The 25,290-nt window shown below is 35.9% G+C and overlaps 1 protein-coding gene across 1 annotated transcript in view; it reads right to left on the bottom strand.

Annotated features, from left to right (window-relative positions):
• LOC118184487 (uncharacterized) overlaps nt 1–25,290 on the bottom strand; it is a 49,149-nt gene that overhangs the window by 5,412 nt on the left and 18,447 nt on the right. The window contains exons 3-5 of the mRNA XM_085827404.1: nt 21,268–21,400; nt 16,581–16,659; nt 7,372–7,581 (exon numbers count right to left, since the gene is read on the bottom strand). Of these exons, the coding sequence (XP_085683530.1) occupies nt 7,372–7,581; nt 16,581–16,659; nt 21,268–21,400 (422 nt within the window). The remainder of the gene's footprint in view (nt 1–7,371; nt 7,582–16,580; nt 16,660–21,267; nt 21,401–25,290) is intronic.

Below are 25,290 nucleotides of genomic sequence, written 5' to 3'. Positions count from 1 at the left end.
ATCATAGAAAAAGTAAATCAGGCTGTAGTGGTGTTAAAAGCCAGGAATGGTGCAACCTGCACCGCAAACATTGACCAGATAAAACCATTCTATAATCGTAATAAAATGCCAATATTTAAAGATCTTTTGCAGGATCCGGCACGGCAGGCACAAGCTCCAGAGGTGGAACAACGACAATCACAAGGGCAAGCCATTAGGAGGCAGGAGCAATTGAAAAGAAAGTTCCCCTGTTGGAAAACTGAAGGTAACAAGAAAAAGAAGCCGTTCCACCGACCAGAAAAGAGAGGGCACGACCACCCCCAGAATGAAGAAGGGAGAAGTACGACGAATGCAAAGAGAGCCAGGAGAAATGACGGCAACTATAAACCGGCTCCAAAACGGAAGATCTACCCATCGGATAGGAGTCTACGCAGCATATGTCGACGAATTGATGAAGGAACACCAGCTGCGGAGGCAAAGAAACAAGAAAAATTTGAACAGCCAGCAACGAGATCCAGGGAAGAACGAGAGACAGTTGTCCCGGTTCCGCCAAGACCAGCTGTCATCAATCGGCCGAGACCACAGGCAGAGGCTAAAAAGAAGGTCTTCAAGGGTGACCGAACTGGAAGGAAAAGGAAGCTCATGGAGGAAGGAACTGAAGGGTGAATCCGCCCAAGACGGAAGATCAATCAGACCGTAGTCTTCGCTACCTTCCAGGACTGGGCAGAAAAAAGGATGTCTGAATATCACAAAGATAAGTAAAACTTTATGTTACTTTGAAACCTTAAGTTAATTTTTCATTCTTACTGCAAGTGGCAGAATTCAAGAAGTTTTCCCTCATGTGAGGCCTACCTTTATCGCCAAAAAGGCGAGAAATGAGTTGTTATCTATTTTGATATTGTTTTTCAATTACTCACGAGTAAAACTAAAATTAATGTATAATAGGAATGTGTAAATACTTGAATATTGTAAAAGCATTGATAATCTTTGAGAAAGGTACCTTAAGAAAATTGTAAAAAATTATTGTATAAAATTTTATTTAAAAGATTCTGGCACGAAAGAAGTTTTAGTCTGAAAGACTTTTGAAATGTAGTATTTCAATGTAGAAGAATTGGCAGTTACTTGGAAAAGAATAGAAGTTAACAATGTACTACTAATGTATGTTTTAAAATGCGTAAAATTAACGGCATGTTAATATGTCCTTATATACGACGTCAACTGTTATCATAAAAGTAAGAAATACTGTGATATGTTAAAAGTGAAAGTAATGCCAAAAATTTTTAACTTATTCGTGTGACTGTAAAAAGAGCAAATTATTGTGAATATGTGTTAAAGGTTGAATGAATGTAGTTAGGCTCTCTGACGCTACACTTCAGAGTTAGCCACTTTTCAGAATAGTACCTCAGGGTTTAGAGATGAATATAAGGTGTGTTCTGAGGTCTTGTTATGTTGAATTTTAACACGTTAGTGTTTTGATTGCAGGCGGTAGTGTTGAACACTTGTACATAGACACGCTCGTGTTTGGTGTTTTTCTTTACAACACATGTCAGAGAACACGGGGAGATAATTAAATAACGTCATGAATGAAATAAGAATGTTAAAAGAGAAATATAAGTATTCATGTTACTTGCCATTTAATTGTGTAACATTTCATTAAACTAGTTTTCCTTCCAGATCTCTGGAAGGAACCAGATTTCAACTAAGAAACTCCTGTTTAGATGCAGTACAGATGAAAAATCTTGTCCATGGAGTTGATAATGTAAAAACGACTTTTTAATTTCTAGTTTCTAGTGAGAAATGTTTGTAAAAGATTGGCCTCGCGTTAGATTCTAGAGCTAAAAGTTTTCAACAAGGTCGTTTTAGACCTCAGTTTCAAACTAATTAACTCTGGCGGGAAGTATGTAAGGATCCTAAGTTTTACTAACGTTTATTTTATTTTAAATCTTTACTATCACTTCTTATTTTCTACTGCCTGCCAGAATTAAAAGCTTTTAACTTATTTATGCAAATTTGTCTTGCTAACGCCAAGTACTTAAGTTGTGGCTTTTTGCCAAGCAAGAGAGAGGAAGGAGTTATTAGAAGCAGGCCGCTTGCCATAGTAGTTTTACTCGGTTGCTGGTTGCCTTCAAGGCCAGAGGTTTAATCCTCTTGATAATTTTAAACGTATCGTAGTTTTAGCAGCTCTCTGTACTACATACGTCTTTTTGTTAATTAACGGCCGATCTTGGAGATAGGCACTTGTTTATTAATCCAAAGTTAGTTTAGTTAGAGTTTTAGTTAGTATTTTTATATTCTTACGTTCAGACCACAAGTGGTTGGTCTCTGTATTCCGAAGTCCGGAAATCGTTGTAAAGAGAGAAAAATAAAGGGTTTCGTATACCCTTCCTGTGTGTATTGTGTACTTCACAATTTATTGAACATAGCTTTAGTAAGCTCCCTGTTCCGAGTCAGGACAGTTAATGTTTCCAAAGCAAGTAAAGAGGAATACCAATCCTGATAACAGATTGCTTGCATTGGCAAGCGAAATACACGCAGAATGCATCTCTCTTCCTTACATCGCTCTGTACTCGGATGTAAAGAAGTGTTTCGGTGTCACTTTAGAATTTTAAAAATGATACTTTCCTTTGGACATCTAGTATTTTATTAATTTTATCTTCTTTTTGAAACTGATAAGTAAATATAAAATGTTTAATTAAATGTATTTCCTAACCAATGAGTGTAATACACTCTTAAAAAAATGTGCTAGAGAGAAAGAGAAGAAACACCGGAGAGAAAATGCTTGTTTTTTATTGCAATTAAATATGCTTAAAGTTCATACACAGGTAATGAAAATTAAAAATTCAAGTCTATAGAACCCATCAGTGGCTAGCAATTGCGCATTGAATGCTCAAATCAGTAATTGGTGAAACTTCCCGTCGGTGATGTATGCTAGTAAATATTGAGGTAAGGAATGACACAGATTCCTGATTTCCTCTGGCGATACATTTTGCCAAGTATTCTGCAATTGTTGCTCCAGATCTGCGATATTTCGTGGCGCCCGAGTCTGGTGGTCTATCATATCCCATTCATGTTTAGTTGGTGAAAAGTCTGGTAATTTTGCTGGCCAAGGAAGAGTGCCAACAGCTAAGAAACAGTCCAGAGACATGCGAGCCGTATCACCTTCTCCTGTAGAGAAATGGCTTCAGGATGGAATGCCAAGAAGAGTAAAGTAAATGGCTGCAGAATATCATCAGCATATCCTTGAATTGTTAAAGTTGTATGCATGATGACTAGGGTCGACCTGCCGTCGTAAGAGATAGCACTCTGCACCATCACGAGAGGGATAATGGTTGTGTGCTTATGTAAAATAAGGCTGAGAGGGACCGCTGGCCCCGGCCAATTCACTCACGTACCCGATGGTCATCTACACCAAGACTGAAGTAGGATTCGTCGCTGAACACTATGCTATACCAATCGGATGGCAGCCATTGGTCGGCTATGAAACAATTTCAGAAACTCTATCGATATTGTGAGGTTAAAGGCAGACGTCTCAAAGGCCGCTATCAATGTAAGTCGCCTCAGTCAAGATGGTGGAAGACGCCATTGGATGCCTGGAAGAGGCTGTAGCACGCTGGATAGCGGGCAATGATGCCGTTGGCGCAGTTCGGGCCTGATGCTCGATCTCGCGCCGCATTCGTGCACTTTTGCCTTCCACAGCCTTGATTCCACTGATGAGTACTTTGAAGGAATCATTGCTGTCAGCACCTTTGCATACTCGCGTCCGTATTGTCCAGTTGGCGGCTTATTACTCGGTATGAGCAGCCCGCTTCACGCGTCCCTACCATATGCCCATGTTCCAATTCTTCAACTGGCTGCAAGTCTTCGTCAACGTCGAAACGGCATTATTGATGGTGTCTCCAGAAAACTGCAACGCTGACAACGAGAAGAGATAAACCGGCGCAACCGTTATCTGTTTTAAACGATGCTATTTCGGCAGTGGGAACGCGTGCCATGACCGAAGATAACATTCAATGGCCTTGAAAATTTTATGATTTGCATTTCTGGTAAGAAGGAATTTGCCTACAAAATTTTGAGATGATGGGATTACTTTTGATTTTTTTTTTTTTTTTTGTGTGTGTGTGTGTGTGTGTGAAAGAGTGTGCTTTTAACAATTTAATTTTTTTAATGTAAATATTGTGGTTGTCCCTACAACGGAAACATACCACAATACTCTGGATTTCTTCACTAGAATAAAAGAATCTGACTGCCTTACTACCTTATAAAACTCTTTTTTAAGGAAAAAAAAGGTTTTAAAATAGACAGTAAAATTTACAGTGAAATATTACAATATTTGTAATATTCTTTCACTTGACTTTCAGATAAAGCCTTGGCCAATATTTTCACAGTACCTGGAAGACAATTCTTGGATTCGGAGCCCTTTCACAACGATAGCTAAGTCGATAGATATGAGCACAGCTGATTTCGAAAAATTAATTGACTTGACAACTGATTCTGGCATAAAACAAATATTTAAAGAAAGAATTTTAAAAAATTTGTGTACGTTTGTCAAAACACTATCCGAACGTATCAAAACGACTACTCAAATTTTACTTCCTTTTCCTGCATGTGCGAGGCAGGTTTTTCATATTATATTGCAACAAAATGCAGGTATAGAAGCCGATTTGATGTTGCATCTGATGTAAGAATTTAGGTTTCTGTCGTTGTGCCTGACATTAAAAGAATTTGTAATTCGAGGAATCGCAGTCATGTACATATCACACATTAAGAACTAAAAGTGTTAAAATATTTTAATATTATTTTTTTATTTAATTATATTTATGTATCATTTTTTCTAACTTAAAAACTGTTAAATATTTCTTTCATAGGTATAATATAAAACTTGGAATAAATCTTTTTTTTTGTTTGTTTGTTTTGTTTTGTTTTGTTTGTTTTGTTTAACTAGTATCTCTGTGGTATCATATATTATACTAAAAATCCAAATTTATTCTAATGTTTCTTAAAACATTAACAGTCTAAAAAGTGTTTCGTGTTGAGAAAAGTTTGGCAAAGATGTCTAGAACAGTGTTTTAAGATAAGGAACAATGTTCTAGACAATGGTCGAAAACAGATACGAGTCATGGAACCTTTTATAAAGATTACCATTAAACCCAAGGATGGCAACAATTGCACTGGTTGCATGATAAAGCTTCTTGGACGGCTCGGTGGCACAGGGTAGTGCGTACAACAACGTTTCATCAGTGATAGTCGTTGAGTAAAAGTCTGGAGGTGGCTTGGCAAAGAGCTATAAAACTTATACGTATAATCAGAGAAAACAGCGTAAATGCAACGATGCAATTGGGTAGTATTTTAGTTTATCAACCCATTATTTTATTAATTTTACCTTGATTGTCACTTCTACTTTCGTCGGCTCCTACCAGGATGCACATTAGTTAGTATATAACAGGTTAAGGTAGAGCATTTAACAGCAACCGCTGACCTTTTTCGAACTATTTACGTCTAACTCTTAAGTTTACCTCAATCAGTTTTAGCTTTTTGCTAGCCGTGTGTGCTCACGGAATTATAAGGCCTGAGCCAAAACTTACAGTAGGATTTTGGCATGTGAATTACATACTTTAATCATTGTATATTCCCTCAGTACAAAACGACCTTTAGATAAGATGAAAAATAAATTTTCGTTAAAGTATTATAGATTTATTATATATCTATCCTATAAGACAACTTCCAAGCTATCAACGTCCTATGAATTTAATTTAGATCAGCGATCATCATCTGGAACAAAGAATCTGGCAGAATTTCAGTTGGCAGTATGCGCCGAATCACGAACTCACTTGTACCTCTAACAAATTTCATTGTAGGCTGTGTCGTGTGTTCAGCCAATTTGTACTATATGTGTAATCAGCGAAAAATTTGCAAAGCGTGGGCTTGATCATTGAATCAATGAAAATAAGGGAATTTTGAAGCATGCTTTAAGTTCGAGATCATAAAGCAGGCTAAAGAATTGAACAACTCTGCTCATGAAAAAATGCTCTATGAGGAAAGGACTAGATTGCTGTCGAAACTTGAAAAATAACGTTTCAGAATTGGAACAAGAAAGGATTCAGAATTAGTATGCTGTTACAAGAAATATAAATAGGGCTTATGCAGTGAAGTGAGCATGGGCCAATCTGGAATAACGCAAAGAATGTAAAGCAACAGTAGGTTGGGACAATCGTTTCATGAACAGGAAAAATATGGTAGCACGACTGAAGACAAAAATTGCTGAAATTATCACAAGATCAAATAAAGTCACAAATATTCACAAGCTTGTTATTGGTATGATGAAAAAATACCACATCTCTTTGTTGCATCAGAAGCAGTGATGTCAGAAGATTTTCTGTTATATACATTTATAAAAACGAATTGAGGTGCGTGGCAGACAAAGCTTGCAATGAAGAAGGAATTTGAGCGAACGCCGTCAAATAGTATATAGTCTGGAACATTGAGTGAACTGCAGTTCCCACTGGGGTAAGTAGCTGTTACGAAGATTTTAAAGCTGGAGGAAAAGAACCTGTGTAACCTCGAATCTTCTAAAGCCAATTAAAGACTACAGTTTACCTCAATATGGTGTAATTTCATTCTTTCGAATTAGTTCCTACAAAGAAACTCCATGTTGTCAGTTTGTCGAGCCGGAATCATTTGTGTAAGTGTTCTTATAAAGCGGCAGCTAGCTGGTGAATCTACTGTGGTAAGCTGTGTTTAGAGTTATTTAAAACATAAATAAAGAAAATTTGTTAAAAAGAAAGAGAGTATTGAAATCGCAAATAACGAAATATAAAGTTAGCACTGAAAATATAGACTTAAATGCATGTGAATTACTTTTAAAGAAGCACAATGTATTTAGAAGTGAATTAAAAGAAATATTTGGTCAGTTGTACATAAAGTGTGAGAAAAATGATATTGAGGAGTAAGTTGAGAATCAGTTTAGCATTCAATAAAATCTAGATCACCTAATTTTAAAATTAAATAAAAATTCTGGGGGTTCTTAAGTTTAAAGTCAGAAATAAATGCTTCAGAATGAGTTAAACTCCCAAAAGTAAACCTATCGACGTTTAGTGGAAATTCGTAGGTGTGAATAACATTTAATGATCTGTTTAAGGCATTGTAATCCCAAACTATCAAATGAACAAAAATTACAATTTTTTAAAGTCTTAGATTTAAAATTTTAAATGTCGTACGACAACTTACGGCAGTCGGATTATACATGGAAACGACTCATTCCCATTTTTAAGCATATCGTGCCAGTTTATGTCTTACTTGCACTCGTACAAAGATTCCGTATAATATTATTGACATTAAATTGAGATAAACTTTAATAAAATTTGCAAGGAAATATTCAAAAATATCCGAACTCACCGGGCATTGCATCTACAAGATCCCCACATATTATAAAGAAACGTGGCCTGGGGGACATTGCGTTTACAGCTTTGATGGCTCTTTTGGCTAGTTCTATTTCTTTATTCCAAGCAGGTTTGAGACGGCCATAAATATTGCTGTCAATCATACCAAACTGAGTATCGGCCCCTTGTATGATATAAAATGGACCTTTCCATGCCTCATTTTGTTCTTAAAAAAGGAAATTATCTATTAATAATTATACCTTAATAATCAATGGTAAATATATATATATATATATGTAAGATAAACACATGTAAAGCAAACTTCTAATTTTAATTAGCAATAGACCGTTTATTCTTCATTTTAATTTGCGTACTTCCCCTTTCTATTCTAAAAATAGCAATTATTATAACATATTATTCAAAACTGCATTATAAGATCTTATGTAACCGGCAAAAAATATATCTTTTATTCAATCACAGATCAAGATTTCTATTGAAGAATTGGAACTTTTAACACTTCTCGACACTTCTGCTAAATGTGCATTCTTTCTTCTGCTTCGCTTGCTGCGTGCTAAGATGCTGTCGCTTACCTCTCTATCATCCACTGTGTGTTTTAAGATGCAAATTTCAAAGAATGTTAAGAAGATTGGTTGCAGATTGCGCACATGATCATGTATGAATCATTTTGTGCATTTAAAGAATAGCGTTTATTATTTCTATTTAGTAATAAAATTATGTTAAATGTATGGCTCTGTCTGCAAGTATCGTCATGCAATAAACCACTTCCATTTACATTGTAGCATAAACCTTCTCCAGTTCCATTGAAATAAATCACTTCCATTACAATTAACCCTTTCCCTAATCAATTACACACGTGGCGGTATAACCGTAACTGGACTTTGGAACTAATATTTATTTTCTGACTGTTTACTGAATGTTGTGAAGACGACTAGTGATTTGATTACTGCGGTTTTTAACCTGTTTTAAGATGGTGATGCTCTTGATCACTGGCGGTTAAATATAAAAAAGCCAGAGCCCAGCAAACGAGAGAAATAGCTGATCGAGCTACTTTCAAAAAATACCTAATGTTCCTACAAGGTGCATTCTTAGAAACACTATATACAGTCACAAATTACTGCCCTATAATAAGAAGTATTATGATGGATGGTTCGAGGTCGTTTGAATGGATGTTCGACCTGTGGCTCGTAATCTGCCAATCTGGCAACAGAGCAGTTTGGCAATATCTGTAATTTGAATCTGAGCGAAAAATTACGAGAACTGGTCAAAATAAAATCTTGAACATGTTGTATCTTTAGATCTTCATATATTTGGTGGTTCCTTAAAAACCACGGGGCGTTTGTAATCGTTCTCAGAATCTTATTTGGAAGATAATGATTTTCTTTCTATAGGTTTTGAGTGCTGTTCCCTAAACAGGATCAGCGTATAAAAGTACTGAATGGATTAAAGCCTGATAAAGTGTCCTTTTCACTTCTAAATGAAGCCTATGATAGATCGATTTTTGCCTTATAATACTGTAAATTGCCATAAAGGCAGAAATTACTCTCTAAATATTTCCTCTCTGTCAGAAATTCTCATAATGGCGCAGTACTATTCGCAGCGCAGCTAAAACTACGAGCAATATGACTGATGTCAGACTCTATACAGTATCGAAAGGTTATGCTGTATTTCCTTTCACATGACGGGGAGTAACTTCTTTCAGTACGACGAATAACATCAGCCGACCTATACAGTGATTTAAAGTAGCCATATAATCAAAAGTCCTAAAGTATAAGATCTAGAGGTTGTAATATCTGGAGAGTGTGGCGGTCCTTCTTGCGGAAAGGACTGACTGAGGGCACAGTCATCGTCAAATATCTATCGCAGGAGATATTACGTAGGATTTGTGTGGAACGCTCAATCCTCTACAAATGCTACACTGTAGAACACTTGCCTCGCAAGTAGACAATGATACTGTCTTTTAGGCACTGCATAACCCTAGCTGTAATAGAAAAAGCTCGAATTATACCGCTTCAAAGAAAATGGATTCTATCGTGACACAGTGAATTCACACTATATTGACAACTCTGGATGATGCAGAGGGCTTCTACAATCAGGTGTGGGTTTTCTCTTGCCCAGATGCGGAAGCTGTCATATTTATTTACACTTACATTTATCGAAATGTTCGCTTCGCCAGTCCACAAGATGTGTGATATTCATTAGGCATTGTTTCGCGTCTACAGAAAAGTGCAATTTGAAATTTGTAATTTTTCTCGAATTCGGTTGGTTTCATTCATTGTATATGTTGGGTTGTGTAAAGATGCATTTTGAGAATGATTCTAAGTGATAGTCACATAGTCCCAAATAAAATGCCTCTTCTGAATCTCCACATTCTTTTGTGAAAATGCAACTATTCTGGTAATAAAATGTTTCGTTGTTAAAAAAATCCCATGCATTTTCTGCATATTTCTGCGAAAACCAGCATCGTGTTTTATCTGTCTATATTTTTCCACACTGTCTATATTTTCTAAAAAACACTGCTAAATTATATTTTTTTAAAACAGATCTAAAACGCTGTCTATATTTTCCGAATTACTGAATTTTTACTTTTTATGTTACTTTTGGATCACCAGGCATATTTAGCTTAATTTCTGATTATTATAATCTTTTTCAACTTTTATTAGATGGTTGAAATTCTTGTATTTAGCTATTAGCTTAATTTATAATAATTATGCTAGATGAACTATAAGTTTCTTTAAGATTGATTTTAGCCATTCGGAATGATTTGTGATTTTTAATTACTGTTTGTTAACCCTTAAGACTCCTATGTCGAATATGGCTCGACATCGTATTTCTTACAGCAACTCCTTTGTCGAGCTAAACTCGACATTATACATTGTATTTTCTAAAATAATTTTAAATGTTTAAATCTATTTTTTTTTCTTTCAAGTATTTTGTAATATGTAAATAAAGACTAAATTTATTATGTTTGACCAAGTTAGATAATTTAAAAATTCTTTTTAGTATTATTTTAACATATGTCGAGTGTGGCTAGACACCACGTTTCTTACTCCAACTCCAGCTAGACTCGACATTATGCATGGTAATTTCTAAAATAATTGAAAATGTTTAAAATTGTTTTTTTCTTTCAAATTTTTTGTACTATGTAAAATAAAGACTAAATTTATCATATTTCACCAATTTATATTATTTTAAATTCTTTTTACATTAGGATCAAAAGAGTCACGTTGTAGTGTGGTGCAGTGGTCGAACGCGCTACCCAAAGCCTCTGTTGTATTTCAGGGTTGAAATGACTCAAACTCAAGTTATAAAACAATAGCGAGAATTTTAATAAAAATATAAATGTAAGAAATTAATATTACATCAATCTGGTATGTGGATAACACTTAATCCAATAGTACTTCTAAACAGTTACAAATAAACTGTGCTAAAACAACAGCATATTCGGAAAGATTAATCCGTGCTAAATCTCCTAGCAGAACAATGTATTCCCAGTGGACATAGGGTCTTCTAGCTTGGAAAAGCCGGTTCTTTGAACGTGCAGACGATAATTTCCCACACACTCACTGAGGTATTCGGCTACGCTCCTCTTGACACAACATCGCTTCACGATGTCCAAACCTCAACTCCCCCGTCGCTAAATCATAGCGAAAATATCCCCTCGGGTAACAAACAGGTACAATTGCAATCTCCAAACCGCATTCACGTGCAAGAGTCCCTTTGTCTGGGAACTATATCCTTGGAAAGCGAGATAAGGAACATCTCGTTACCTTGTCACAGTAGTCTTCAGGAAAGCACGTTCCCGACACTTTAGAGAAATCGTATTTTTTGCCGTTTCTGATGTTTTGTTTGCATAAAAACATGTTTTACTTCAAATAATAATAATTGAACTGCTATATTTATTTATTTTGTATGCTAATAAGCATAAAAATATAGATGCCGTGAATCAAGAGAAAATAATCATTCACCAAAGAATATGAAAGAAGTGATGACGAATGTATGACTCAAATGGATAATGAACTTGAATTATTGCAAGATGAAATTATAAGGTATTTCTCCCGCCTTCTTGGCATGCTTTCGTGGTGTGGTGGTCTGCACGCTGGGCGCGTATTCTAGAGGTCCGCAGTTCGATTCCCGGCGAAGTCGTTGCTAATTTTTCATCTTGCCTGCCTCTAAAAAATTACCTATGTCTCTACAATATAAATTTTACAAAAGCGTCTGAGCTATTCTTTTCGGTTCCTTTTCAAAACTAGGCCGATTCTGACGAAGAAATTATTATAAGAAGAAGACTTATAAACGATAAATGAGGATAGCAATGAGCAACCATCTATTTCTACACATAATAGGCAGTTTGTTGGAAATGATGAAACATTATGGACAAATGTCACTGAAGAAGACAATAATAGTCATAACATAAAATTCTCAGTTGTTGAAAATGTTGCTGGGCCACAAGTTCCATCCAGCTGCAAATCAGCTCTAGAATTTTTTGAATTGTGTTTGGCTCCTACTCTACTCAAAAATAGTGAGTGAAACTAATGCATACGCAGCAAAAATAATGCCAGAAAAAACACCGAGCAAATATTCCATTTGGTAAAATTGGAAAGATGTAACTGAGAGTGAAATGAGAGCCTTTATTAGTGTCATCAATAAATATGGGTCTTGTTGTTTCACTAGCTTTGGAATCATACTGGTCTCAAGCATTTCATTTGAAGATGTCATTTTTTAGAAACATTTTTTTCAAACAAATGTTTTCTTCAAATATTTTGTCACTACATTTGGAAACAATTCCACAAAACACTCAAAAGACGAGGACAAGGATAGAAAGGGTGAACACCTTTCTGGATTACCAAAACCAAAAATTTATTCAAAATTATATATCTCGTGAAAATTTGGCAGTTGACGAGTCTACAATCTCGTTCAAGGGGAAAATAATCTTTCTTATGTCTAACCCTAAAAAACCAACAAAATGGGGATTTCGAGTTTATGTTTTAGCAGATTCTAAGACAAGTTATTTATATACATTTGTTCCACATTATGGTAAAATTACAACAGGTGGCTCAATTGGACCAGATCATAATTTCACTAGTAGAATTGTGATGCAACTGTATCGAAATTTACAAAATTTGATGCCAGGATATCATATTTTCACTTATAAGGCATTTCTCCCGCCTTCCTAGAGTGCCTTCGTGGTGTAGTGTTCTGCACGCTGCGTCCGAATTCCAGAGGTCCGTGGTTCAATTCCCAGCGAAGGCGGTTGCTCATTTTCATCTTGCCTGCTTACAAAAAAATTCTAATGTCTCTACAGTGGGCCGCCCGAACTAAAAGAGTTGTGGATGATGACTCTTCACACTCAGGATTTGGCGATTGGCTTCCCTAAAACCTCTAGTCGCTCTTTAAAAGGGGGAGTATATAAGGCATTTCTCCCGCCTTCCTAGCGTGCCTTCGTGGTGTAGTGGTTCTGCACGCTGGGCCGGTGTTCCAGAGGTTCGTGGTTCGATTCCCGGTGAAGGCGTTTGCTAATTTTTCAGTTCTCCTGCATAAAAAAAATACCTAATGTCTCTATATACTGTCAGATTTTATACGAACCCCACTTTAGATGCAGAACTTCTAAAACCCACTTACGTTCTTACTGGAACAATTATGACCAATCGAAGAGGATTGCCAGAAAAAAAAACATATAAAAAAATTAGCTGTTAGACATAAAATCGGTTATAGAAAAGGAAAAATGTTAGTGACATGGCGTGACAAAAAAGTGGTCACAATGTTTTGTACAAAACATTCTTCTGTTTCACAGCCTGCGAGAAAAAGATCAAAGACGACTTAAAATGCTAGAGAAAAAGAAATAAACAAAACCGACTATCATATCAGATTATAGAGAAAATTTATAATATGAGTCTAATAAAGACTTTCGTGCTACTACACAAAAACCCCGGCCGATTATCACAGATGATACTATCTACGTTTAGATGGGAAGACTCATTTTATTTTTTCTCATAAAAAAACAAAAACATCTTTTTGTGATACTTGTGACAGGAAACCCGGTCATTATCCAGGAGAATGTTTTAGAAAATAGCATACTTTAAAAAATTATAAATAATTAAAGTAAATAAATTGGTTAAATATAGAAATTTATATTTTTTTACTATCCTACTACTTAATATAATCGAATATAATTGCGGTATCTAATTGTTTCTACTTTCCTCAGATTTCTATACTTATATTTAACAAAATTTGGTTATTAAAAAAAAGCAAAATATTTGACGTTCGCACGATAAAAATTGACCAGAATCTTAATTTCAAAAACTATGTGTTCCCCCCCCCCTTTTTTTTTTTTTTTTTTACAACATATTCAGTTTGCATTGAGGAGTGGTTAGGAAATAAATTAGAATAAATCGATATTGATGTTCCCTCTTAAATGTCTTTCAATGGTATTGTTTTCTGATTTTCTAGTCTTTAACTTATAATTTTATTACATTTGGTTTGCAGAAAGAATTTTTACGCGAATAATTTATATGTTTACAAAGTCCAAAATGCGTTATTAATATTCTGATGAAGTTTTCTTACTTTAGAATCATAATCTGATAATCGTACAAAAAATTGATCAAAATACAAATATTTTTCAGTTTTAACTAATGCAAATACACTCGTGTGCAAAATTAAGAGAATATGCATATTATATCGAATTTTTGAAAACTAATGGGCAGATTTTAATAAAATCTGGTTTGAATATACATTTATAACAGAGAAAGAGATGTACCATCTAAAATCCTTTTATGTACGCATGATTATCATGATTATCACAGAGCTAAGATGTCCAAATTCCGCGTTGTGATATCGAACTCAAAATGAGTCTAATGCGGAGTACGGTCCCCTTTCTTAACCGGACATACTGGGCGTAACGGCATACTGGCAAGAGGCAGTTGAGGAGGTCCTGTGGCAGTCGATCCCACTCCAGCAGCAAGGTAGTTTCAAAGCCCGGGATTGATCTCAGAGGAGGATGCTGAGATTAAATTGCTCTCCCAAGAGCGTTCCAGACATGTTCTATACTGGCTTGAGCTCAGGAGATCTGGCTGGCCAATTCCTACGGCGAATATCCTCACTTTCCAGGTAATCGTCGACCACCTCAGCCATATATGAACAAGCGTTGTTGTCCATTAACAAGAACCCAGGATAGGTCCCTGTAAAGTCGAAAGTATGGCTCTAAGATCTCCTACCTGTACCTTATAGCAGTCACACAGCCTTTGTCAAACACATGCAGCGGTGTGCGGTCCATCCAACATTATGCCTGCCCAAACCGTTACACCTCCCCCACTGTAATGATCTCTTTCCCTGAGAAGGGAGGTATGGTATCGTGTTCCAAGTTCTTTCCAGATATAGGTATTCCAAGAATCAGTGTCCAGGACAAATCTGGATTCATCGGTAAAAAGCACGATGCTCCACTGAAGTTTGGTCCAAGGCGCATGTTGTCTGCACTATGCTAAACGCGCTCTCATGTGTGCTGCAGTAAAAGCGGGACGCAAAAGCAGGGTCTTCTGGCATACAGCCCTATTTTATGAAGCCTTCAGGTAACTGTAGACGGTGAAACTCAGGTTCATTTGGCAGCACAGAGCTCTGAAGCTATACAGTCCTGTGTTGTCACTTTGAAAGTGCTTAATAACGATGCTCATTCATCATATGGATCTTGGTCGAACTTGTCCAGGTCTTCTAGATATGGATCCAATGTCCTGAAGCTGTTTCTACAAATTGCAGACGACACTGGGAGTTACATAGAGCTCTGTAGCCACCTACGCTTATGATTGACCTGCCTTCAATTTATCGACAATTCTCCCTCTCATTCCGTCATCCATTGTTCGTGGCTAACCCTTTTACCTGAAACCTTTTGAACTTTATCGAAGTCTTGCGAGAAACAGGGCGAATGCGAATGTCGTGAAAAAGTATCAGTACACAAATCGCTAAAAATTTCTCATGCGCTTATATCATTTCCACAATCACAGCTCCACAGACACACACGTGTACGCTTACGTGTTCAACTCTGAATATTTTCGTAGTCCTTCGGTGGCATACTTAGTACCTTTGATTCAATACCTTTCGTAAAAATATATATAACTTGCAAATTATGTTAGTTTTTCACACGACTGTAATATTATCATTGATTATGTGTCATGAAGCTTACCAGTTTTTTCTAGAACATAAATTTATAAGACTCTGCGAATACGATTTCCAGTTTGAAAAAAAAATTATTTTTAACAATATTTTTAACAGTAATCTGCATAGATAAGCTTGTCTCGTAATCTCTTAATACCAGAAACCGTTTTCTGAACAGTAGTTTATTATTAGTTAAGTACAAATGCAAACATTTCGCTCTTCAGCTTTTCTATGGACTCTGAATATAATTCTCGATTTTAATATCAAATATCTTGGTTTTGACAATTTTTCCTCCTTAATTTTTAGTTCACCTTTCTGTTGGATACTTCTACAAAATCTATCAAACGTCTATTTCTTCTAGCAATTCAGTTGACATATTCACATTCTACATTATATTTATCCTGTTTGGACAGAAATGGTGAGCTCTTTTGGTATAAAAGGGTAGAAAGCAACGGTCTACCCAGTGGTGTAGCTAGGGTGGGGCAAGGGGGGACATGTGTCCCCGGGCGCAGCATCCAAGGGGCGCCAAATTGATGCTACGAAATTTTTTAATGAAATGTTTTCCATTCTTGGCACACTGAAAGGGGCGCAAATTCTTCAGTTTTCCCCGGACGCTGGAAACTCTGGCTACGCCCCTGGGTCTACCTTCAATTACGTAGACTCTGAATATTCTTTAATATAATTTTGAGCATGCAGAGTTCAAATTTCAGTCTTCGTTACGTGTATCTACTCGTGGCTAATCAATTCCATAAAATTTCATTGCTTAATGTTATCGAGGGAAAAATGCATTTTGTTATAATAAGAAGAAATTCTTACTTTACTTTTAATTTTATTATTTTTACTGAAATAAAATTCTATAAATGAAGTAATAAATATTTTTTACTTCAATTATAATACATAGTTGTCCTGCAGAAGAAAAAAAAATTTCGACTAATAATCCTGATATTTCGAATATAGGTATAGTTATGTCTCAGTTAATCCAGTTATTTCGACTTCTTCTATATCTATTATACATCAGTTCTCTACGTAGATTAATATAACAAGAATGAACATAAATATTACCTTTCTCAAAGCCAGGGAAACCACGGTTTTGTGCCTTCTTAGTCAAAGGTACTCCAGACTTTTGAAAGATACAACTCATCTGAAATATTCATACATTCATACAAATCATATTTCATAAAGCATAATATATAATTTCAAATTTTAGCTATCCAAAACGAAGAAAACTTAGCAAATGCAAATTCGATACTTGAGCCATAAATAAAGCGTACAAAATATTCCACTTCAAAAACTAAGAAGAAAAGAAAGAAACCATACCGAGAAAAAAAATCTTACCGTTCTTACTAGAAAAGTTGCTTAGTTAGTTGCTAAGTTAAGTTGTCAGTTTAGAATTTTCCCAAAATATGGCGTTATTGTTTCAAATATGCGAATATTTACAATATAAAAGGAATATATTTTGAGAAAATTATAAAATAAGGTTTGTAAATAAGTCATTTTGGTTGAATATTATATTTTGTATGTTTTATTATAATTGAAATTGTGTTGTTTTGATTTTAAGATTTTAAACTTTTTAATGTAATTATGATTTTGAAATTTTTTTAAACGGGTGGAGTATCGATCTTGGATAGATCTTATTGGTTTAATGTGAAGTCTGCCATAAAAAAAATTTTGATCTGATGCTTTGTATTGCTCCTGCTCGCCAATTTGTCTTGTTTGTATTACTGTTTTGTATGTTCGTGTTTTATTTTTGTATGTTTCTTATTTATTAACAAGCTTGGTATGATCGAGGCGACCTATATTGGTCATAAGGTCTTCATTGACAAGGGAGACCGGGTCGTCCTCCAATCCAACCAATCCAACCCCTTAGGCCCCGAAAAAGAAAAGAAAATCCGTAAAAGAGCAATTAATTGCAAGAAACAAGCACGAATCATTACTTAATTTTTTATTCATATTTTAGAAGACTGAAAATAGTTAAAATATAACGTTATAGCAAACTACCAACTTTTTACACTTAAATTTTACGAATAAATCGAGAGCAGTCAATTTGTTTCGCAACTGACTCAACATCTTCTGATTTATGTTGCCTACAACTTGCCTGAGCGAAATCCTTTTTGCAATGAAGCCCGTTTGAAAAATACACTGGTGTGCAAAAATTAAGGACGAAGTCGAAAAATTAGCATATCAGCTGAACGAAGAGGCAGAGCGGACAGAAAGACCAATCAGGAGATTAAGTAAGGTGATGTACGGTAGCACATGCGCAGATATGCAGGTAGACGTAATGGGAAAGTGTCTGAGTAGTATAAAGCATGTTACCGGTGTAAGACCAGTATTTCTGGCAAAGAGATTGCACGCCGTATAGCAGTTAAAATCACACCGAGTTGCTGCCTCAGCGAGAAATGGCGAATAATCAATCTGTTAGACGACATTTGGATGCTTTTACCCGAGGTCGAATCATTGGGAAGTTGGAGGAAGGCCGCAGTGTGACACGTGTGGCTGCAGAGTTCGGAATTGCTTACAGCATCGTTTCATGACTTTGCAGACAATTTCAAACTACAGGAACAGCTATCCGGGGGTTTAGTAGTGGTCGTCCACCAGGAACCCCACCCGCAGATGACCGGTATATTGCCTTACAGGCCAGAAGAAACAGGCGGCAGACAGCGGGAGAAATCGCTAGACACACGACACAGGCGACTGGACGACCGATATCGCGTTTTACCGTGGCCAGAAGACTGCACGGTGGTGGTCTGTTTGCATGACGCCCTGTACGGTGTGTACCTCTAATGCCTGCCCATCGGAGAAGGCGTTCTCTGTGGTGCCGGGAACACCGGAATTGGAGAGACAATGAATGGGGACGAGTACTCTTTACAGATGAGAGCAGATTCAGTCCGAGTAGCGACTCTCATCGCATACTCATCTGGAGAGAGCGGGGAAGCCGCAATCATCCCTCGAACATCATTGAAAGGGACAGGTATGGAGGTGGCGGTGTTCTCGTTTGGGGAGACATCATGCTTGGTAGTCGTACAGATCTTCACATCTTTGACGCAGGTTCAGTCAACGGGACCCGTTATTGTAACGAAATTCTTATTCCATATGTGCGTCTTTTTAGAGGCGCTATGGGTCCGCAGTTCCTTTTCATGGACGACAATGCACCATGTCATCGCACAGTAGCTGCTGAACAGCTCTTAGAGAGTGAGGATATTGAACGTATGGATTGGCCGGCATGATCTCCGGATATCAATCCCATCGAGCATGTATGGGATTTTCTAGGCAGACGCTTGGGAGCTCGTAACTTACCACCAGTAAAGATTCCGGAGCTTCGATTGGCGCTGCAAAACGAATGGGCAGCAATGTCTCAACAACTCATTGACACCCTCATTCTCAGCATGGGCAGACGCTGTGAAACCTGCCTAGCAGTCAGGGGAGATCTTATCCCCTATTAAAGACTGGATGTTTCTTGCTGGATACCCATCACAGGGATGTTTCGGCCTTCAGTCGCATTGCGCTCCATGCTACTTTTTCAATAAAGCTTCTTTTTATCCCTCTGATTTCTCTTTTGGTAAGTGTTGCTTACATTACTCATGTCCTTACGTATTGGGGATCTTACGGTATTCAATGTGTTGATTTGGAAAGCTTTTGTGTAAAGTTATATTGAAAAAAACCGTCTCGTCCTTAATTTTTGTACACCAGTGTATATTTCTTACCAACTGTTCAAACTAAAATTCCCTAACGGGATAAGCTGATGTTCGCTTTTCCCACGGTGGGGAGGGGTACAGTTAGAATAGAAAGAAATAATGATGTGGTAAGATGTATAGATCTGGCACAGTGTCACGTATGATATTTCATATTTGTTTTAATCATGTTTGTGTTACTGTTAACAACAAATAATCAAAAGACACCTACTGTGAATTAAATGACTCAACACTTCAGAACAAAGACACCACACCAACAAAGTGCACTATTACATGACTGTTTCTTGCTATAAATAATTTAAATAATAAATGTATTTAATTATTTGGAAAATGTTGTTAGATGTTGCTGATATAAAGATGCAGTTACAATCACAACTGAATTAAATATTCCTTTTTATTTTAGCCAACACACATTTTTATAAATAAACTGGTATAATAAACATTAAAGGCTACATCAGTACTGATAAAATTTTGAAATATGATTGAAGCAGTAGGACTTGAAGATCTAGTTGGCAACAGAAGCAAGTGTGATGTGTCTTGTAAATGAATTTTAAATTAAGTTGGTTTTGATTTCAGTATATTTTGATTGTCTAGAATTATTACTGGCTGAGGGTTCATGTAACTTATGTCTCAGAATTATATAACAATCATATAACATGGGTTAATTCAGAAATAATGATAAACAATTTAAAGCTATTTACTATAAACAATTACTATTTTTTGGACAGAAAAAGGAAATTGGCAAATTAAAATGGAAAGTTAAAGGATTATTGTAAAGTTAAGAGTTTTAATTTACATATTTATCTTACATGCATTATTAATATTAAATAGCTTTATTTCTGAAGTTATTGCTACAGTAGAAAACAAGTAGAGTGTAGTTTCCCTCTCTAAACAGTCTGATTTTTAAAGCTCCACAATAAAACTCAAACTGTACACTTAAATTTTTCTAGATATGAAATTTCTGTATAAATTTTACCACTTAATCTAATTTAATCTAACAAAGAATATATATTTTTATGAAATTTTAATAATTCAATCAGTGTTCAAAGTATACAGAAATTTCATTTTCAATGTCTTACTTCCTTACTTCATTCTCTTAGATCTTTTAAATTCAATTGACAGAGTAATATTTTACATCAGACAGTCAAGCTACTTATATACACCGAAGAGCCATTACATTGTAACCACCCTATTAACCACCTGTAAGACCACCTTTAGCCATTAAAACTTCCAGCACCTGGCATCGCATTGACTCTATAAGATGCTGTTTTGTAGTCCAAGATATCTGGTACCAAGCGTCCACATTGCGAGGCGGTAGCGTGGCAGCACGAATTTGGTTTTCCAGGTGGGATCACAAATGCTCTATTGGATTAATGTCAGGTGAATTTGGAGGCCAAGACATAACTTGAAAGTCACTGGAATGTTTCTTGAACCACTCCCTGATGATGTGAACCTTATGACATGGTGCATTATCCTGTTGATATGGATGGGTGAACCTGGTCTGCAACAATGTTCACGTAGCACATAGACCTCAGGGATTGTTCTATGGGGATTATGGGTCCTAATGTGCTCCATGAAAACATTGCCTACACTATAATATCCCCACCACTGGCATGTCTCCATCCAACTGTGCGTCAGGGAGCCAGGGTTTCCTTTTGAAATCGGCGTATTAGCATACGCCTGTCAATGTGATGGATCAAAAAATGTGATTTGTCGGACCATGCAACTTCCTTCAATTCTTCTAATGTGCAATTCCGATGTTTCTTGGTCCATTACAGACGCAGCTGGCGATGACATGCCGTCAATGTAGGGACATGCTACAGCCTCCGGCTGCTTAGGCACATATGCAGCAGTGTATGCTGCACAGTGTATTGAGAAACACTGTTTGGGTTGCCATTGTTGTAGCTAGTGGCAATTTTGGTCATTTTAGCTTTTCGGTCACAGCGAACAATGCATAGTAATCTTCAATCTCCTCTGGAATCAATGCCCTGTCGACGACACACTGCTGGCCAACGACTTATAGTTTCACCCTCCCTACACCACTTTCGATATGTGCTCACAACAACTGCACATGAATGGCTCTCTAAATGCACTGTTTCTGATACTAATTTTCTCCGTCGCAAAGCCATAGCGATTCGACATTTATGGAAGTCTGATAAATCAGCTGCTTTTCCCATTATGTCATTAATTGCACTATCTTTGGAAAGACAATGTAGTACTTTATATACTTCAATATCAGCCGTGCATGCGCAGTGGTTTTGTTCCTGGGAAAGCCCACTGTTGTAGATGGAGGGTGGCCATAATGTAATGACTCTTCAGTGTATATTCCACTGTAACCAGTTTTTTCATTAAGATGATCTGAAGACAAAAAGTCTGGAAGATTTAATGTGGTTGTTAGCTGATACAGCCTGGACTATTAAATCAAACTATACTTTGCAGTGAATCCTGGGGAAAATCCATTCCCATGATTGGATATGCTTTTTGATGACATCATTTCTTCTCTGCTAGAGAATATTTTGATACCATTTAGGTTCGAGAGTATTCAGGTACACCTTCATATTGTTTATTTACATTTTGTTTTCAGTGTTAAAATGATTTTTATTACTAATGTGGTAGTAATACTTACTGCACTGACATGGTGTGATTTTAATTGGTTGCATGTATTATATTTCCATTTATCTATGTTAATCATGTGTTCAGTCAACATTCATAAAAACAATAAGCTTCCCACTAAGTTATATCTCAAGGTACAGTGGAACCTCAAGCTACAAGTTTAATTCGTTCCAACACTGAGCTCATATAGCGAATTTCTCGTATCTAGAAACAAACTTCCTATTGAAAATAATGGAAATCCAGTTAATCAATCCGCACCTCTAAAAATATCAACATAAAAATAAATTTTCTAATAAATAACACTAGTAAATAATATAACCTAATATAACGATAGTTTACTTTTATGAGAGCTTCCAGCACTGACCTTTTAACTACTTCTCATTAATCCACATCTACGACAGCTTTTCAACATCTTCTAGGACTTTTGGACAGTGCTTAGAAATAACGGTAATTCTTTTGGCTATATCAAGTTTCACAATTTCTTTCTGCTTTTTCAGAAATCATCAAATCATCGATGTTGAAAGGCCGTGTCTTCGCCAATTCTGTCACACTTATACCACGCTTCTTTATCTGTTTCTTTCTTAATTTCAATGGCCATGGTTTCCTTATTTTTCTTTGCAGCACTATCTGAGAGAAAAACCTGCTTGGTAGGCATCGTGAAATAATTATTTTCATGTTAAAAGTAATAAACAATTGTAAACGCAACGTATTAATTTTATTTAAAATGTGTTTTCCCGATTGGCAACAACAGTTTTTTTCAGAACAATAATAATTTGAACGGTAATGTTTTTTGAGCGGTAATGTTGACGGTAATGTTTCTGAATAAAGCAAGTATTTAACAATTAATGTTTGACGGAATGTGTTTTTAATAAACTAATTAAATGCTAACATTTCAGAAGTGGGATAAACTAGAATTATTATCTAGATTTAACAACGTATTGCCTTAACGTACGCTAAGCCTAAACTGAATGCGGAAGCTCGCCAAAACTGAAAGTAGAAAGGTACGTGAATTTATAAACTGTTTATGTTATGTCTAAGTATTAAATGGAAAGAACTTAAGTATAATTATTGTATTAGTATTTGAAAATTGAAGTCTAAGATGGCTTATTTGGCAAGAGGCAAAAAATGTGATTTAAAAGAACTTGCTTTGGAACTTGATGTAGATGTCCCTTCTGATATTAAAATTGTAGGCTTAAGAGATATGATTTTGAATAGTAAGAATTATAACGAAGACTTTACTAAACAAATGCTAGATAGAATTATAAATGATCGTTTAGACAGGGAAAAGTTAGAAATTTTAGAAAAAGAAAAAGATAAGCAAAGAGCATTTGAACTTGAAAAATTGAAAATAGAAGCGGAAATCAGAAGTAGTAATGTAAATGATTCTGTTCCTTCTAATGTTAGTAGAAGTAATATTTGTGATATGAGTAAATTAATGCATAAGTATGATTTGAATGAAGGTGATATAAGTTTTTATCTAGTTTTATTTGAGAGACAGGCACGACGTATTGGGTTAGAAGAACAAAACTGGGTTTCTCAGCTGTTGGGTCTATTGCCTTATGAAATAACTCAATTAATTGCTCGTGAATCAGCAGAAAAAGCTAACGACTATAAGCACGTTAAGCAACTGCTACTGAGAAAATTTAAGTTAAGCCCTGAACAGTTTCGGCAAAAGTTCGTTGATCATATTAAAACATTGCGTAATACGTGGAAGGACTTCACGTTTGAATTAAAAAATTATTTTGAAGAGTGGCTTGCTGGATTAAATGTAACAGATTTTGACTCTTTAAAACAACTTATTATTACTGATCAATTAAAGAAGAGGGTCCCCGCTGCTATCCGAGACCATTTCATTGATGATTGGTCTAAATTCATTAATCCTGAAGAGTTGGCTGAAAAACTAGATGAATATGAAAATATTCGGGCAGGGATAAAAGTACTTCAAGTAGAAAATAAAACTTTTAGGCATAATTCAAAGCCCAAATCTGGTTCTAAATTTTATGAAGGATCCTATAATCAGTATTCAAGACAAAGAAATGTTAACGATTCCATGCAGACAGATGGTAATTTCAAAGTGGGTTTTAAAAAGTTTTAAAAGTTTTGATAATAAATACAATCTGAGAGATAAATTTTATAAAACAGACGAAAGGAAAAGGGAATATAATTCTGGCATCCGCAATGAAAAGTGTGAGCCGAAATGCTTCAATTGTAATGATTATGGACATATAGCGAAGGATTGTCCTCAGCCTAAAAAAGAAATTATTTGCAGGAAATGTAATGAAAAGGGTCATACTTTTAAAAGGTGTACGTCTAAGAATCCAGACTTGACAAATGTTAAAAATAATTTATCCGTGGACCAGAATTCAGGTGTTTCACCAGCTGTATATTTAAAGTATGCTCGCATCAATAATGGAGAAGACATTACTGCAATCATAGATACGGGTTCTAGTTCGTGTTTATTGAAACAGTCTGCGGCTAAGAGACTGAATCTTATTGTAAAACCTGATGTGGAGGAATTGTTTGGCTTTGGGAACCAGAATAAACCAGCCGCTAGAACATTGGGAAAAGTAACTGTTAACTTAGAGATTGATAATGTGGAAGGAAAGGACATTACAGTTCTAATTGTAGGAGATGAAACGCAACCATGCGACTTATTAGTTGGTCGAACATGGATTGATTTACCGCATATTGCATACGCCAAGATAGGTAATACCTTGCACATACGCTATGCTAATGACTGCCCATTTTCACAGTTGCGAAATGATAACAACACTCCGCGAATTAAACTGAAAGCTTCCCAAGAAACTCAAATCGAAAATAATACGGTTAATTTCGTGAAAGTTAAAACTGATGAAATTATTAACGGTTATGTTTTAATAAGTGGATCGGAAGAGGAGTTAGGCTCATTATTGGAAGTAATACAGGGAGAAACAGTGATACCAGCCACTAACTACAGCGATCGAAAACTAATTTTGAAAGAGAATCAATGTATCGGTAGAGCGGAAGTAGCAGAATTAGTTGAACCAAGTTCAGATCAGAAAACTGAAAATTCAAGTCAAAAGGAAATACTGATAATAAATGAAATTAAGAAGTTTAAGAGACTGATTACTTTAGAAGAAATTAAAGTTAATAACAATATTACGCCAGAGAGAAAACAGGAAGTTTTACATTTGATAAATGAGCATCGAGATTGTTGTGCATTAAATATGGAGGAATTAGGGTGTACAAACTTAACGGATATTAAAGAAATTGAAGGGAGTAAGCCTATTTGCATGAAGTCGTATAAAACCAATGCCGAAGAGCGTGCTTCTATAAAGAAGATAATAAATGAATGGAAGAAATATGGAATTGTTACTGAAACAAGATCTCCGTATGCTAGTCCAGTTTTACTCGTAAAGAAAAAAACAGGTGAATTACGATTAGTGATAGATTATAGAAAGTTGAATTCGCAAACTGTTAAAGATAAATTT

The sequence above is a fragment of the Stegodyphus dumicola genome, chromosome 12 (genome assembly GCF_044657685.1).
Source record: "Stegodyphus dumicola isolate Sdum_Otavi_A_Nest chromosome 12, ASM4465768v1".
Lineage (NCBI taxonomy): Eukaryota > Metazoa > Arthropoda > Arachnida > Araneae > Eresidae > Stegodyphus > Stegodyphus dumicola.
The sequence above is the reverse complement of the archived record's forward strand: the minus strand, read 5'-3'. Positions and strand labels throughout refer to the sequence as shown.